Source organism: Lactuca saligna, chromosome 2, assembly GCF_052625555.1.
Source record: "Lactuca saligna cultivar CGN05327 chromosome 2, ASM5262555v1, whole genome shotgun sequence".
Classification (NCBI taxonomy): Eukaryota; Viridiplantae; Streptophyta; class Magnoliopsida; order Asterales; family Asteraceae; genus Lactuca; species Lactuca saligna.
The window spans coordinates 144,701,117-144,715,396 of NC_136418.1; the positions used below are offsets into that span (position 1 = coordinate 144,701,117).

General features: G+C 33.3%; 3 protein-coding genes across 3 annotated transcripts; 2 read left to right on the forward strand and 1 right to left on the reverse strand.

Annotated features, from left to right (window-relative positions):
- Positions 1-2,411: 2,411 nt before the first annotated feature.
- LOC145029181 (uncharacterized) lies at positions 2,412-4,479 on the forward strand. The gene is made up of 2 exons (XM_078977782.1): positions 2,412-3,246; positions 3,426-4,479. Exons 1-2 carry the CDS (start codon positions 2,414-2,416, stop codon positions 4,438-4,440), a joined length of 1,848 nt encoding a protein of 615 aa, XP_078833908.1. The 5' UTR covers positions 2,412-2,413; the 3' UTR covers positions 4,441-4,479.
- Positions 4,480-6,543: 2,064 nt separating this feature from the next.
- LOC145031941 (uncharacterized) lies at positions 6,544-8,661 on the forward strand. Its single transcript, XM_078980595.1, has 2 exons — positions 6,544-7,458; positions 7,630-8,661. Exons 1-2 carry the CDS (start codon positions 6,554-6,556, stop codon positions 8,642-8,644), a joined length of 1,920 nt encoding a protein of 639 aa, XP_078836721.1. The 5' UTR covers positions 6,544-6,553; the 3' UTR covers positions 8,645-8,661.
- Positions 8,662-9,958: 1,297 nt separating this feature from the next.
- On the reverse strand, positions 9,959-11,538 carry LOC145029182 (uncharacterized). Its single transcript, XM_078977784.1, has 5 exons — positions 11,254-11,538; positions 11,062-11,166; positions 10,538-10,723; positions 10,172-10,381; positions 9,959-10,075 (listed from the first exon to the last, which is right to left on the reverse strand). Exons 1-4 carry the CDS (start codon positions 11,521-11,523, stop codon positions 10,181-10,183), a joined length of 762 nt encoding a protein of 253 aa, XP_078833910.1. The 5' UTR covers positions 11,524-11,538; the 3' UTR covers positions 9,959-10,075; positions 10,172-10,180.
- Between the last annotated feature and the right edge of the window lie 2,742 nt (positions 11,539-14,280).

A 14,280-nucleotide genomic window follows, 5' to 3' on the forward strand; every position in this document is an offset into this window, starting at 1 on the left:
TCTATAATTAATATATGTGTAATTTATTAGCAGGGTCCTCATGGGGGTTTCGGGATGGGATTGCCTACCCCCGCCCCCGCCTCTGAAATTAAAACGCGAGTGAACCTTGCCCCGCCCCCGTCAACACCCTTGATTTTTTTTTTAAAAAATTCTTCCAAACGGGATGGGACCCCCACTGGAATGGGGTCCCACGGGACTTTTTGACATCCCTGTGTATACCATTGGTTGAAGACTTAAGCGATTCCATCAAAGATTATATATGGTTATTTTAGAGTAACTAAGCCATAGTGTTAAACAAAGCTATCTTATACTGCGGTTTGCATTCTATAGGAAAAGTGTCGTTACACATTCTATGAGAATGACGAGAAATAATGTTGACTAATACAGTTGTTCTTTGAAAAATAAGATTGATCGAACAAATATTGGGACTTTCCAAAGATTCATGAGTTATGAACTAATTTTTTATGCATAGTCATATTAGCTACTAAAAATGTTGTCAAACGCGATATACTTATCCAACTTTACAAAGAAAAATGTGAGATGATGTAACTAACACCAATAACTTTTGAGTCCGAAAGCAAAATGACGATAAAAATCATTATATTTTATAAAGAATAACACATTACATTAACCAATTATAGTAGCTCTTGTTTTGTTTCTTTATTAGGTCAATTATTGCATAATCGGAAAGTTGCGCATTGAAGTGTAATGCTTTGTTTTCAAGTTATTTAAAGAGACATGAGAGGAATAATACCATTGTAATCTCAAACCATTTTAGACAAGAGTAATGAAAGGTTTTTATCAAGTCTAATTAATAAATTTTCAGTTTGAAGATTTTCAACAAAGCTAGTGCAATGCTACATATGTATACCCACGAAATGTTCAAGGATGACATATCCAGGTAAAAATACTTATAGGTTGTTTCTTTTTTATTTAAGAGTCAAGCAGTTTACCTAGATAGTTATACTGATACACAACTCAAGCTCGCAGAGGGAAACCCCTGTTTTATCACAAATCTTAGTTACTTATGATAACATAGGTTTTAACGATTCAGTTGAGAATTGATATGTTCCTTAAAGAGAAATAATGAAGAAATTATTTGTAGATTGCGAAGTCAGCTATAGGAAAGGCTATTGTTTGTTATTTAAATTCATGAGAAGTTATGGAAAGCGTTACTTGGTTGTAATATTAGATTTTGCACCGAGTTGAGAGGCCATCCTTAAAATAAGGTATTCTTGATCCATTTACTAAATTTAAGAAAAAATGCTAAAATAAGTGAAGATACTGATTAAACTAATGGTAGATAAAAGGTATAATTTGCATATTTGGGTTTGATTTAAGCAACATATTGCTAATATTTTGTAATAGTTACACCAGGAAATAAGTATGATCATCGATTTAAAAGTTTTATGCAAAAATATGGAATTATAATTCTTTTGGACATAAAAATATACATAAAACATTGATCAGTTAGATTTTTTTTTGGGGGAAAAGCAAGATTTTGGAGGGAGATCGATGTCAAAGAAGGCTTTTTAGTTTTATATTCTCATCCATGACTATTTTCAAATTAAGATGTATGTTTTAAAGTCAGTTAATGTGAATGTTTACTATATAAGTTTAAAGTTCACTATATATGCATTTGGTGACTCATATATATAGCACATGTCTATTTAATTTTCTTTTCCAGAATGTTGACTCAGACATATTTGAGCAATCACCTTATATGCCTACCGCTACCAAACCAGTTGACAATGCCTATTCCTAATTCTGATCACTTTTAATGTGACTGGTCAAGATGGGGACCCCAAGATCATATTTACAGAATAAGTTTTACTAATCTTAAACGACATCACCTATAAACCTTCAATTTCTATATAAAGAGAAAAAATGAGGGCATATTGCAAGAAATAACAACGTACTTTAGAATTTCTTTTACCAATATAGGCAATATAATTCACTTCTTTCCATAAAAATTATATAGTTCAATTTTTTATCCATTATAGAAATGTATGTACACTTTAATCGGTTATATGGCTGAAATGTTATCGATCGACGATATAATCATATACAGAAACAACGGAAATGTAACCCTGGGAGCTAAGATGCATGTCAATTTTGAATGTACATCTATGGAACTAGGGAAGCATGATGTTAACTTGGTATATAAGAAATAAATTAGTTCTAATTGGAAGAAGAGAAGTATTCCAATTTTGAATGTGGGAAGTATCATGTTAATTTGGTATATAAGGAAAGAAAAGAATGTTCTTATTAAACAATATCTTAAAAAGACTACTACTTGGAAGCAAAGCAATTAGTTGATTCCTGGAGTGTGCACAAGTTAATGTTGCATCTCTCTCATTCCTTTAAAGTTAAGGGTAAAAAATCTTTCATTTGTCATTGATGTTCAACTTCTATGGATATCACAAAAGAGAGAGAAGATATAGAAGAAATTAATCATTTTAGTCATGAAAACCATACATTAAAGCTTGTAAACTCAGAGATGATTGTAAATGCTGCTTTGGACAATCGTGGTGGTGGTGTAATAGGTTGCTATGCATGTCATAAACCTATATCATCACGTGGTTTTGCATATGGTTGCATCCAATGTGGTCACTTTATGCATAAGGCATGCGCACAACTTCCGCTCACCATCAATCTGCCTTCATTATATGAGCATCCTCTAACACTATTCAATTTCGGACCTACAACATTCAAATCTTGGTTTTGTGATGTTTGTTGTAGTCTAAACCAATTTAAGGGGTTTTGTTATAACTATGGAAAACCTGAGGACAACATTAACTTTAATGCTTGCATCGACTGTTGCGTTGTTGAGATTGCTCGCAAAGAGGAAGCTGATGCTATGAAGAAGGAGACAAGGATGAAGGTCAAACATGAAGGCCATCCACAACACACTTTAACCCTACAGTTAAAACCAGCTGCATTCCTTTGTGATGCTTGCAATTCTAAGGATGAAGGCTTGTTTTATATTTGTGAGAATTGTGGGTTTTGGATCCACAAGACTTGTGCTTCCTTAGCCCCTACCATCCATCTACCCCATCACCCTGATCACCCACTCATTCTGGTCTATTCTCTTCCAGAAAAATTCTATAAATTCGCTTACTATTGCGAATTTTGCAAGATTTACATCCGAAGATACGATTGGTTGTACCATTGTGAAAACTGTAGATATTTTTCCCACATCAAATGTGCCTTAAATGCAAATGCAGGGACACCTTCTACTCCAGGGTAAATCTTCTTTTCCTTAATATCCTTTTCTATGTTTGTGAAAATTGCTCCTTGAAATTAATTAAGAACTATATATATATATATATATATATATATATATATATATATATATATATATATATATATATATATATATATATATATATATATATATATATATATATATGGTTTGGTTTCAGAGATGGTCCAAGTACTTCCATTGCGGATGAAGAGGTAGATAATCTGTTGCAATTTCCCATGTCAAATGCGTTTACAGATCCACTGAAACTGCTACATTCTGGAATGATAGCACCAGATGATGATGATGATCAGAAAACTATGGTTAACCATTGGAGTCATTGTCATCCATTAATCCTTCAAGCTAACATGTCTGGCTGTAGTAGTGATCGATTAGAGGTATGTCGCGGGTGTGTACGACCCCTCTCCCTTCCGTACTACAGTTGCAAATCAGATGGATGCTCATTCACTCTCCACAAATATTGTGCCGAGTTACCCCTCAAATTAGAACATCAGCTTCATCCAGCTCATTCACTTTACTTGGAGTTTCGACAAGGGTCGTACTATGCATGTCATGGTTGTCTTAGCTATGGAAACAATTTTTTTTACAACTGCCAAACTTGCAAGTTCTACCTCTGTCTTAGCTGTGCATTTCTACCCAAAAGTATCAAACATAAATCCCACAAGCATCCTCTTATCCAAGTTATTGATCCCGAACCTCTTTGTAAAGCGTGCAACAAATGGTCTGATGGGATGAGTTATGATTGTAAGGCTTGTAACTTCATATTAGGAATGGAATGTGCAACGAGGTTACCGAATTCCATTTCTCATAGGTATTGCAAAGGACATAAAATCCCATTGATGTATCCTCCAATCATGGATCATCCTGAAGATTTCTTTTGCGATATATGTGAGACGGAAATGCATCCCAAGTTCCCCATGTATTATTGTCAAAAATGCAAAAATTCTTTTCACCCTGGATGCATTAGTCAGTTCGACTATTATGAAAACATGGTGTTCGAGGTCAGCAGAAATGTTTCCTATCACAAACATCCATTAACATATGTTCGAAGAAAAAGAACCCCCAAGTATGTGTGTTCTAATTGTAATTGTGATATTAACAGTCGTTTGGTTCTTGAATGTCGGGCAAAAGTTTGTAATTTCAATATATGTTATAAATGTCATCTTAATAAGTAGTGATCCATTGTTAATCATGTAATATGATTTGGAAGTAACTAAGGGGTATGGTCATTGTTTCTATAAGTTATTTATATGTGTTGGCTTTTTCTCTTTCTTATCTTATCTTCAACGGATTCATGCTTAAAGTAAAAAAAAATAAAAATAAAAATAAAAAAATTGTCTTCTTTGAGTACACTTGTTTTATAAAAAATGTTGTTTAAAAAAATTCATATTTGAAGAGGATATAAAGCGAATGAATATTATCCCACCCTGCCCTTTTGTTTACTTGTTCCTATTTCACAACTTCATTCTTTACGTACAACTTTTCCCATGCTCTCTGTGGAAGGACTGCATTCATCAATTCTCAATTCAAATGACGACATTTCATTCCAAAATTCCATGTGTATTGTACAACTTGCATGCAAGTACTTTCTCATTATGTTTATCTCCTCAATGCTGCTACCTTTCTCTACTTTCTCAAGTGTATAATGCACTGCTTCTTGTAGTTTATAGTAATCCCAACTCTCTCTACCGCCATTAGTGAACACAAGTGCACGTGTGCAACAATAAAAACAAGGATAAGAAGATGGCACCTTTAAGATTCCAATCAGGGGGATTTTTTGAGTTTTCGACAGCAAGATCAAGATGACAATTGTAATGATTTTGTAATATGACGCTATTAATTAGAGGTTTATGAAAACTAGGTGGGTAAATGGAGCGATTTAGCTAGATGGAAGAAATTGATTTAGAAAAATGGTTCTTGTCTTGGTAGTGACGATGATTTACACCACCGAATCTGGAGAAGAAGGTCTCCTTCAAAGTAAACAATAGATCACCTGCAAAAATGACAACGACTAAGGTTGGTTCTTGAACAGGTGTGGGGTGGAATATTGGATACCAAAGCAAGCACTTCTGAAGATCCATTCTTAACTTCTTCAAGTATCCATATTTTTTCAAGTTGAGGATTTTCGTTTCTATATATTTCAGCTAAACTAAATATGTTTTACTTCATCTTTCAGACTGAAAATTAAAATTAATATATAAAACTTATTTGCGTATTTTATCTCAGTTTAAAGTAATGATTTATCTCCTCCAACTCATGTTACTTGTTTATCATGGGAGATGAATAAGAAGGCTGGAATAATGCAGCCTGTTTCAGGTCAATGAAGATCTAGAAGAAGGTACGCGCGAGGTCTAACATCATCATACATATATTTGATGGAGCTCTTGATAGGAGCAGAATTAGATTTATTAATTGCAGGTAACCTTATACTCTTTTACATAACAGCATGGGTGAATTGGTCACAATCCCAGAAAAATCTAGGAAAAAGAGTCTTCGACTTTGAAAATTAATCAAGAAAAAGACATGATCGCATTATCCTAATCTTTTCTGTATAATCATCGACTTTATTCTATAACATAAATTATCTCCTATGTTGACTTTAAGCGCTTAGTTGTTGGTTGCTTAGTTAATTCACTCTCTATCTTCACGAACCTATGAATCTTTATATAAAATTAAGGCATTAGATGAAACTTGTAGATCAAGGTTTGTAGGGATATACATTGGCATCCATATTACACTACGTTGAGCTAATTTGAGTTTAAACCAACTTTACGCCCTAAAAATCATTTAGGTAATAATTTTTTAATAACATACACTACATAGCCCATAAATTTTGGCCCCCTTGGAGACGTGAGCCCTGGGCGGTCGCCCGGGTTGCCCACCGTCTGGACCGGCCCTATGTTTTAGTATTCTACTTCAATTTATTTACCTTAAAGCTGTGAAAGAGAGAGTGATACAAACAAAAAGGTGGTCCTTAGTTCTTGATCCATTTGCTAAATTTAAGAAAAAGTGTTAGAAATGTTATTGATTTATCATATTAAAAAAACAACGAAAATGCAACCCTAAGGCGTATGTCAATTTTGAATGTGCAGGGAAAGCATCATGCATATTAACCAGGTATGGAAGAAAGAAATTAATTCCAATTGACAGTTTTGAAGGACATGCATCATATGCTAACTTGGTATATAAGAAAAGAAAAGAATGTTGTTGGTAAACAGCATCTTAAGAAGATTACTTGGAAGCAAATCAATCTAAAAGAAGTTATTAATTAAATTGATTCCTCGAGTGATGCATCTGCCACATTTTAATTTAATGTTAAGGGTAACAAATCTTTCAATTACCATTGATGTTCAACTTGTATGGATATCACAAAAGAGAGAAGATATGGAAGAGATTAATCATTTTAGTCATAAAAATCATCCATTAAAGCTTGTCACCTCAGAGACAATTGTAAGTGCTGCTTTGGACAATTATGGTGGCGGTGTAATAGGTTGCTATGCATGTCAAAAACCTATACCATCAAGTGACTTTGCATATGCTTGCATCCCATGTCGTCACTTTATGCATAAAGCATGCGCACAACTTCCGCTCACTATCAATCTGCCTTCCTTATATGAGTATCCTATAACACTATTTGATTTCGGACCTACAACATTCAAATCTTGGTTTTGTGATGTTTGTTGTAGTATAAACCAATGTAAGGGGTTTTGTTATAGCTTTGAAAAACCCGAGTACAACATTTATTTTAATGCTTGCATCGATTGTTGTGTTGTTGAGATTGCTCGCATAGCGGAAGCTGATGCTATGAAGAAGGAGACAGGGTTCAAGATTGAACATGAAGGCCATCATCCACAACACATTTTAACCCTACAATTAAAACCAGCCGCATTCCTTTGTGATGCTTGCAACACTGAGGATAAGGGCTTGTTTTATATTTGTGATAGTTGTGGCTTTTGGATCCACAAGACTTGTGCTACCTTAGCCCCTTCCATCCACCTACCCCATCACCCTTATCACCCACTTATTCTGGTCTATTCTCTTCCAGAAAAATTCTATAAATTCGCTTACTATTGCGAATTTTGCAAGATTTACATCCGAAGATACGATTGGTTGTACCATTGTGAAAACTGCAGATATTTTTCCCACATCAAATGTGCCTTAAATGCAAATGCAGGGACACCTTCTACTCCAAGGTAAATCTTCTTTTCCTTAATTTCCTTTTCTATGTTTGTGAAAATTGCTCCTTGAAATTAATTAAGAATAATATATATATATATATATATATATATATATATATATATATATATATATATATATATATATATATATATATATATATATATATATATATGGTTTGGTTTCAGAGATGGTCCAAGTACTTCCAATGCGGATGAAGAGGTAGATAATCTGCTGCAATTTCCCATGCCAAATGCATTTACAGATCCACTGAAACTGCTACATTATGGAATGATAGCATCAGATGATGATGCTGATCGAGAAACTATGATTAACCATTGGAGTCATCATCATCCATTAATCCTTCAAGCTAACATGTCTGGTTGTAGTAGTGATCAATTAGAGGTATGTCATGGGTGTGTACGACTCCTCTCCCTTCCGTACTACAGTTGCAAATCAGATGGATGCCCATTCACTCTCCACAAATATTGTGCTGAATTACCCCTCAAATTAGAACATCAACTTCATCCGACTCATTCACTTGAATTAACGTTGCAACAAGGGTCTATCTATGAATGCAATGGTTGTTTTAGCGATGGCAACAACTTTTTTTACCAATGTCAAACTTGCGAGTTCTACCTCTGTGTCAGCTGTGCATATCTACCCAAAAGTATCAAACATAAATCCCACAAGCATCCTCTTATCCAAGTTATTGATCCCGAACCTCTTTGTAAAGCGTGCAGCACTTGTTCTAATATCATGAGCTATGCTTGTAAGGCTTGTAACTTCATATTAGGTATGGAATGTGCAATAAGGTTACCGATTTCCATTTCTCATAGGTATTGCAAAGGACATGATATCCCACTGATGTATCCCCCAATCATGGATCATCCCGAAGATTTCTTTTGCGATGTATGTGAGATGGAAATGCATCCCAAGCTCCCCATGTATTATTGTCACAAATGCAAAAATTCTTTTCACCCCACGTGCATTAGTTGGGGCGATTGGTATGAAAACATGTTGTGCAAGGGCAGCAGAAACATTTACTATCACAAACATCCATTAACATATGTTCGAAGAAAGAGAACGCCCAAATATGTGTGTTCTAAATGTAATCGTGATATTAATGGTCGTTTGGTTCTTGAATGTCGGGCAAAAGTTTGTAATTTCAATATATGTTATCAATGTCATCTTAATAAGTAGTGATGCATTGTTAATCATGTAATATGATTTGGAAGTAACTAAGGGGTATGGTCATTGTTTCTATAAGTTATTTCTATGTGTTGGCTCTCTCTTTTTCTTATCTTATATTCAAGAAATTCATGCTTAAAGTAAAAAAATTAAAAAAAAAAAAAAATAGTCTTCTTCAAGTATATTTATTAAATGTTATTTTATAAAAATGTCATTCAAAAAAAATTATACTTGAAGACGACATAAAGCAAATGAATGTTATCCTATCCTGCCTTTTAGTGTACTTATTACTATTTCACAACTTCATTCTTTACAACTTTTCCGGTGCTCTAGATCTGTCGAAGAATTGCATTTCATTCCTAAATTATATCCTCGTTCTTGAACTGTTATTCTTTATTTCATTTGCTTACTTTATCCACCCGGGTGTTAACAACTAACATACAAAGAGAATTAAATCTTGAATTCCATGTGTATTTTACTTCTTGTATGCATGTACTGTCTCATTATGTTTATCACCTCGATGCTACCTTTCTCTACTTTCTCAAGTGTATAATGCACCTACTCTTGTGGTTAATAGTAATCTCACACTACTAGAAACATGGGTTTTAGAGACGGAAGTATCCGTCGCTATTCCGTCGTTAAATGTTGTTTGCGATGGATCAGCGACGGACTCACTCCATAGGTAATTAATAGGTGGCTAATTTCTCAGCGAGGGTTTTAGCAACGGAGAGGTTTTTCCTTGCGACAAATGTAGCGACAGAATATCCGTCGCTAAATGTCACTCAACACATTTACTCAGGGCATTAGCGACAAAATTTGATAAAGTCATTCCGTCGCTTTTCTGTTGCAAAATTTCAGTGATCAGTTTTTTTCTGTAGTAAATCCCTTGCAAAATTCATATATTGATTTCTTTTTTTTTCGTCACTAATCTGTCGCAAACTTTAGACATGGTTTTTTTCCATAGCTAATCCCTTGCAAAATTTATACATTAATTTTTTTTTGTTCCGTCGCTGATCCGTCGCAAACTTTAGACATGATATTTTTTCAATAGCTAATCCCTCGCAAAATTGATGCATTAAAATACTTTTTTATTCTCACTAATCCGACGCGAACTTGTAATATCATTTTTTTATTATGATTTTAAAAGAAAAAAATACTACAATTATCAAATTTTTATACTAAAAAACATCAAATAACAATGCAACCAAACATTACAATACCAAAACTATCAATGTTTACCAAAGTATCATTCAAAAAACATCCAAAACCAAAACTATCCATATAACATCAAACTCCCAAAGGTTTAACTTCAAAATAATATTTTAGCACCAAGAAATCCAAAATATGCATCGGGAAATGAGTTTTCACAAAACATAATTTCAAAATAACATTTTAGATGCTCTCTTTATTTCATGTCCATCCAATCATCTTCGGTTCACATTCCTATAAAACATTATTCAAAACAATCAAAAGTATTAAATACAAAAGGTTAACAAGTCATTCAAAAACATCAAATACTAATGGTTAACATCATATTACCTCTAATTTTCAATTTCTCATCATATTTTGCAAGGCTGCATACATCTTCTCCATTGCTTCATATTTTGCATCAATTTGTTGTTGTTTGACATCTATTGCTGCAGCTTTCGCATCCATTTCCTCACGCATTTGTTGATGTTTAGCTTCCATTTCTGCAGCTTTAGCATCCATTTCCCCACGAATCTCGTTTCGTACACGTTCATAGACAACCTAAAGTACAATGCCATGATAGGAAACTTTGTAAGTACAATGCCATGATAGGAAACTTTGTAAGTACAATACCATGATAGGAAACTTTATAAGTACAATGCCATGATAGGAAACTTTGTAAGTACAATGATATGATAGGAAATTTTTATAAAGTACCTCTTGGGATGTTATTGTACTAGATGTTCCTTCCAAAAAGCTCGCTGGATCAGACACAGATCCGAATCCATATATTCTTCCTTTCTTGACTCCTCCGGAAACATCACACCATGTTTCATTATCCAAGAGGGGGTGGCAACTAGTATCATCACCAAACTTAGCCACCATAGCACTTTCATAAGCCTCCTATTATAGCAAAAAATATGAAACAACAGAAACATGAAATAAGGAATACAATGGTTCATTCCATTCCATTAAATTCATAATTAAGGAATGGAATGAACCACTTCATAAGCCTCCTCTAAATTAATACTCAAACATTTTATAAAGTTGATTACTACTTACAAAATACTTAATTACAACTAGGCAGAGGATAAAACATTTAGAGATAATAATATGTTTCTTTTCTTTTGTAAGTTGATTACTACTCACGAAAGATTTGTTTTCTGTCAATTTGTTGCTTTAACAAAGTCATTAACCCGAGTAGTAGGAAGTTTTGTTTCCTAAAAAAGAATTGAAAATACCTTAACTTTAGCTACCTTTGGTGTAATGTACTCTTGAGTAGACCGTTTAGTGTGCAACCTTGCATAAAGTTCAACTCCTGTAGGAGGGCGTTTAAGTGTTGCTTGCTACAAAATCCATTAGTAATACATTAAAAAACAAAACAAAAACTCAATAGTCTAAGTGGAAACTAAGGTGAGATGCAAACATCTTACCATTCTTTTCTTATGTTGATGAATAGATATAGAACCCCCTGTATGTTTGGAAACAGAGCCATCTTCTAATTTATTTCTGTTATTTTTTCCTGATTGTGATAAACGTTTCCATTTGGATGTGGTCCACACTTCATTGATCATTTTTTCCCAATACTCCTTTTTAATCCAATTTGGGTGATAGTCCTTTAGCAAATTTAAATCACCTTCTAGTGAGGCATTCACATTTGCAGCTTTGGCAAGTTTTAAAGATTCTTCACGTGCTCTTTGCATTATGTCAGGAAATCGTTTCTTCATACAGTCTTCCCATACCTTGCGAGCAAGAACATCAGTCGCTTCGGGCCAGACATACAAACCCTACATGTAAATCACGCATACAGTTATATTTTCCATTTTACACCAAGTTTTACTTTGATAAATCATAAAAATAATAAGTACAAACCTTTGACGGATGCATGATATGTTGTGCTAAGATACCCATGATCTAACCTTTTGTACATCCAGTCTCTATCACTACGTGTTGACATAATGATTAGCTACAACCAAATATATAACTACTATTTAGAAATTAGATAATGCAATCATATCCACATTACTAAAAGCATCCTTGGAAACTACAATTATACAATATGAAATACTTATTTTTATTATAACTATGCAATCATATTCCAAAAACTGTAGCGACTAAAAATGTAATTTTGGAAAATTAAAACTACAAGGACAAGAATTGTAATTCCTGCAAACTAAAAGCTTCAGGGACCAAAAAGATAATTCTGGAAAACTAGAACTATAGGAACCAAAAGTGTCTTTTGCTTTAAACTACAGGGACCTAAAGTGTAATTACTAAAATTTTAAGCTACAGGGACGAAAAATATAATTCCGGAATATTAAAACTACAGGGACCTAAAGTGTCATTTGCATATCTTTTGTTATCTAACGTAATACTATACAATCTTTTCAAAAAAAATAATTATATATATATATATATATATATATATATATATATATATATATATATATATATATATTAATTTCTTGTACCTAATTTTAATTTCAACTAGTGGAGTGACCCATGCTTTACATGGGTCAGGGGGTTTTAATTGGCTACCCATGAAGTTACAAGGAACAAAAGTGACAACTCCTGAAAATAATGGAGCAAAAGTTTTTAATTTATAAGGGGCTACAAATATCAATAACAGAAATGCTGTAGCCAAACTCATAACCAAGAAAACTTAACTCTTCCTAAGTCATGCCACTTTTAGTATGTACTGGGTTGTTTTTTTTATTAGTCCCACATCAATTTAATTCTTCATTTTAGGAAAGGGGATCACAAATCAATAAAGATATACAGTAAAAAGGAGAAGCAGATAACAGATAAAAAAAAAAGAAGGTTTTTATTATTATTAATTTTTTTTACCGCAGGCATTGTTGCTAAGGGTATTGGGATTTAATTATATGTTTAATCAAATATAAATCATAGTTCATATTATAAAGAATTTAGTTACAATGTGACTACCAACTTGATATAACATCTATAAAAAAATAATCAACTGAAGAAAATGATGAGCTAGCAAAAATGTCTGCTTCACAAAAGAAGAAACTGAGGCAAAAACAGAGGAAGGCTGAAGCAAGGGAAAAAAAGGTATATTTTATTTTTATTCAACAAAAAGATGAAAACAACAAAGCCTTGTCCTCAAAGAATTACTCCTCAACTGTCACTTGGTGGTTCAATCATGGGAAATGCTAGCAATGGAAACACAAAAGTAAAGATAAACAATCGGGTGATCACTAAAACGGAGCTCAAAATGTTGAAGGTCAGTGTCCTTAAAAAAATGGTCAACGTTATTTAAAAAAAATGGATTTATAAACCAACAAATATACACAAATTTCCATTCCATTTCCTACAAATGCTAATAATCCCTTCCAAAACGTTATGTGAACCATAAGGTTGGAGAGAAGGTATCACGTATTTGTAGGGTATTAGTTAAAAGATGATATTACACAATGATGGGTAAAGAAATGTAAAAGTTTGAGTATATATATGTATTATTGCAACTATGTTTAAGTCCCCATGGTGTTTTCTGCTGTTTCTTTTTATCTTAATGGACTTAATCCATTAACCTCTACATATCAGTCATCAGTGTTTCTGTATCCTTTTGACTTCACTTGATGCCATAAATTAAAAACCACTTAATAGAGAAAGTCAGGGAAAGGATTACACCTAAACTCAGGAGCCTTGCTCTTTGTCTTGCACAAGATTTTATTTTAGTGCATGCATTTTAGCAAGGGTAATCTCTTTACCCTAAAAAGGAATCCCAAATCCTAAAGCCTAAACTCGTTATCCCAGAAAGTTGTAATTTTTTACAAATTTGCCCTCATGTATTCTTCCCTTTTATTTTCTCGAATATCTTTTCAACATTATTTATCTAGACAATTGAAAAAAAGAAACAATGAAGGCCTTAATCAAGTAAAAGAGAAGTTTTATGATTGTGAATTATTTGTTTTATGCAGATACTCTCTACTAACGCTTGCTTCCGAAGCAATATGCCATTTGATTTATCCTTTCCGGTGGCAGGTAAACTTTTTTTGCAGGCTTTATCTATCTCAACTTGTCTTGTCTGTGTGACTTATCCTAACTTTTTCTGGGAGGCTGCACATAAAGTTTTAACATGGGCAAAAAATAAAAAAAAAGTTTGTAGACTGTAGTCCAATCCAATTATCTTCAGCAACTTAACTTAACTTTGAGTTAACAAGTAATTAACTATTAATACATCAACCTGGGCGGGTCTTTCAAGCGTTTAAAAAGATATCATAGGCATACTAATCAACTAAAATAGGGAGGGATAAACGCAAGAAATAGCAATGTAGTTTCATATATCATAGCATCCTACATTCATTTCTTTCTATTAATTACTACATTCTACTTTCGAAAATTTTCTTATCATCCTACATTGAGTTTGAATTTGAATAATATATGCAAATCCTGACATCGTATTTTCTGTGAAAATCCTACCGAATTAATGGATGGAT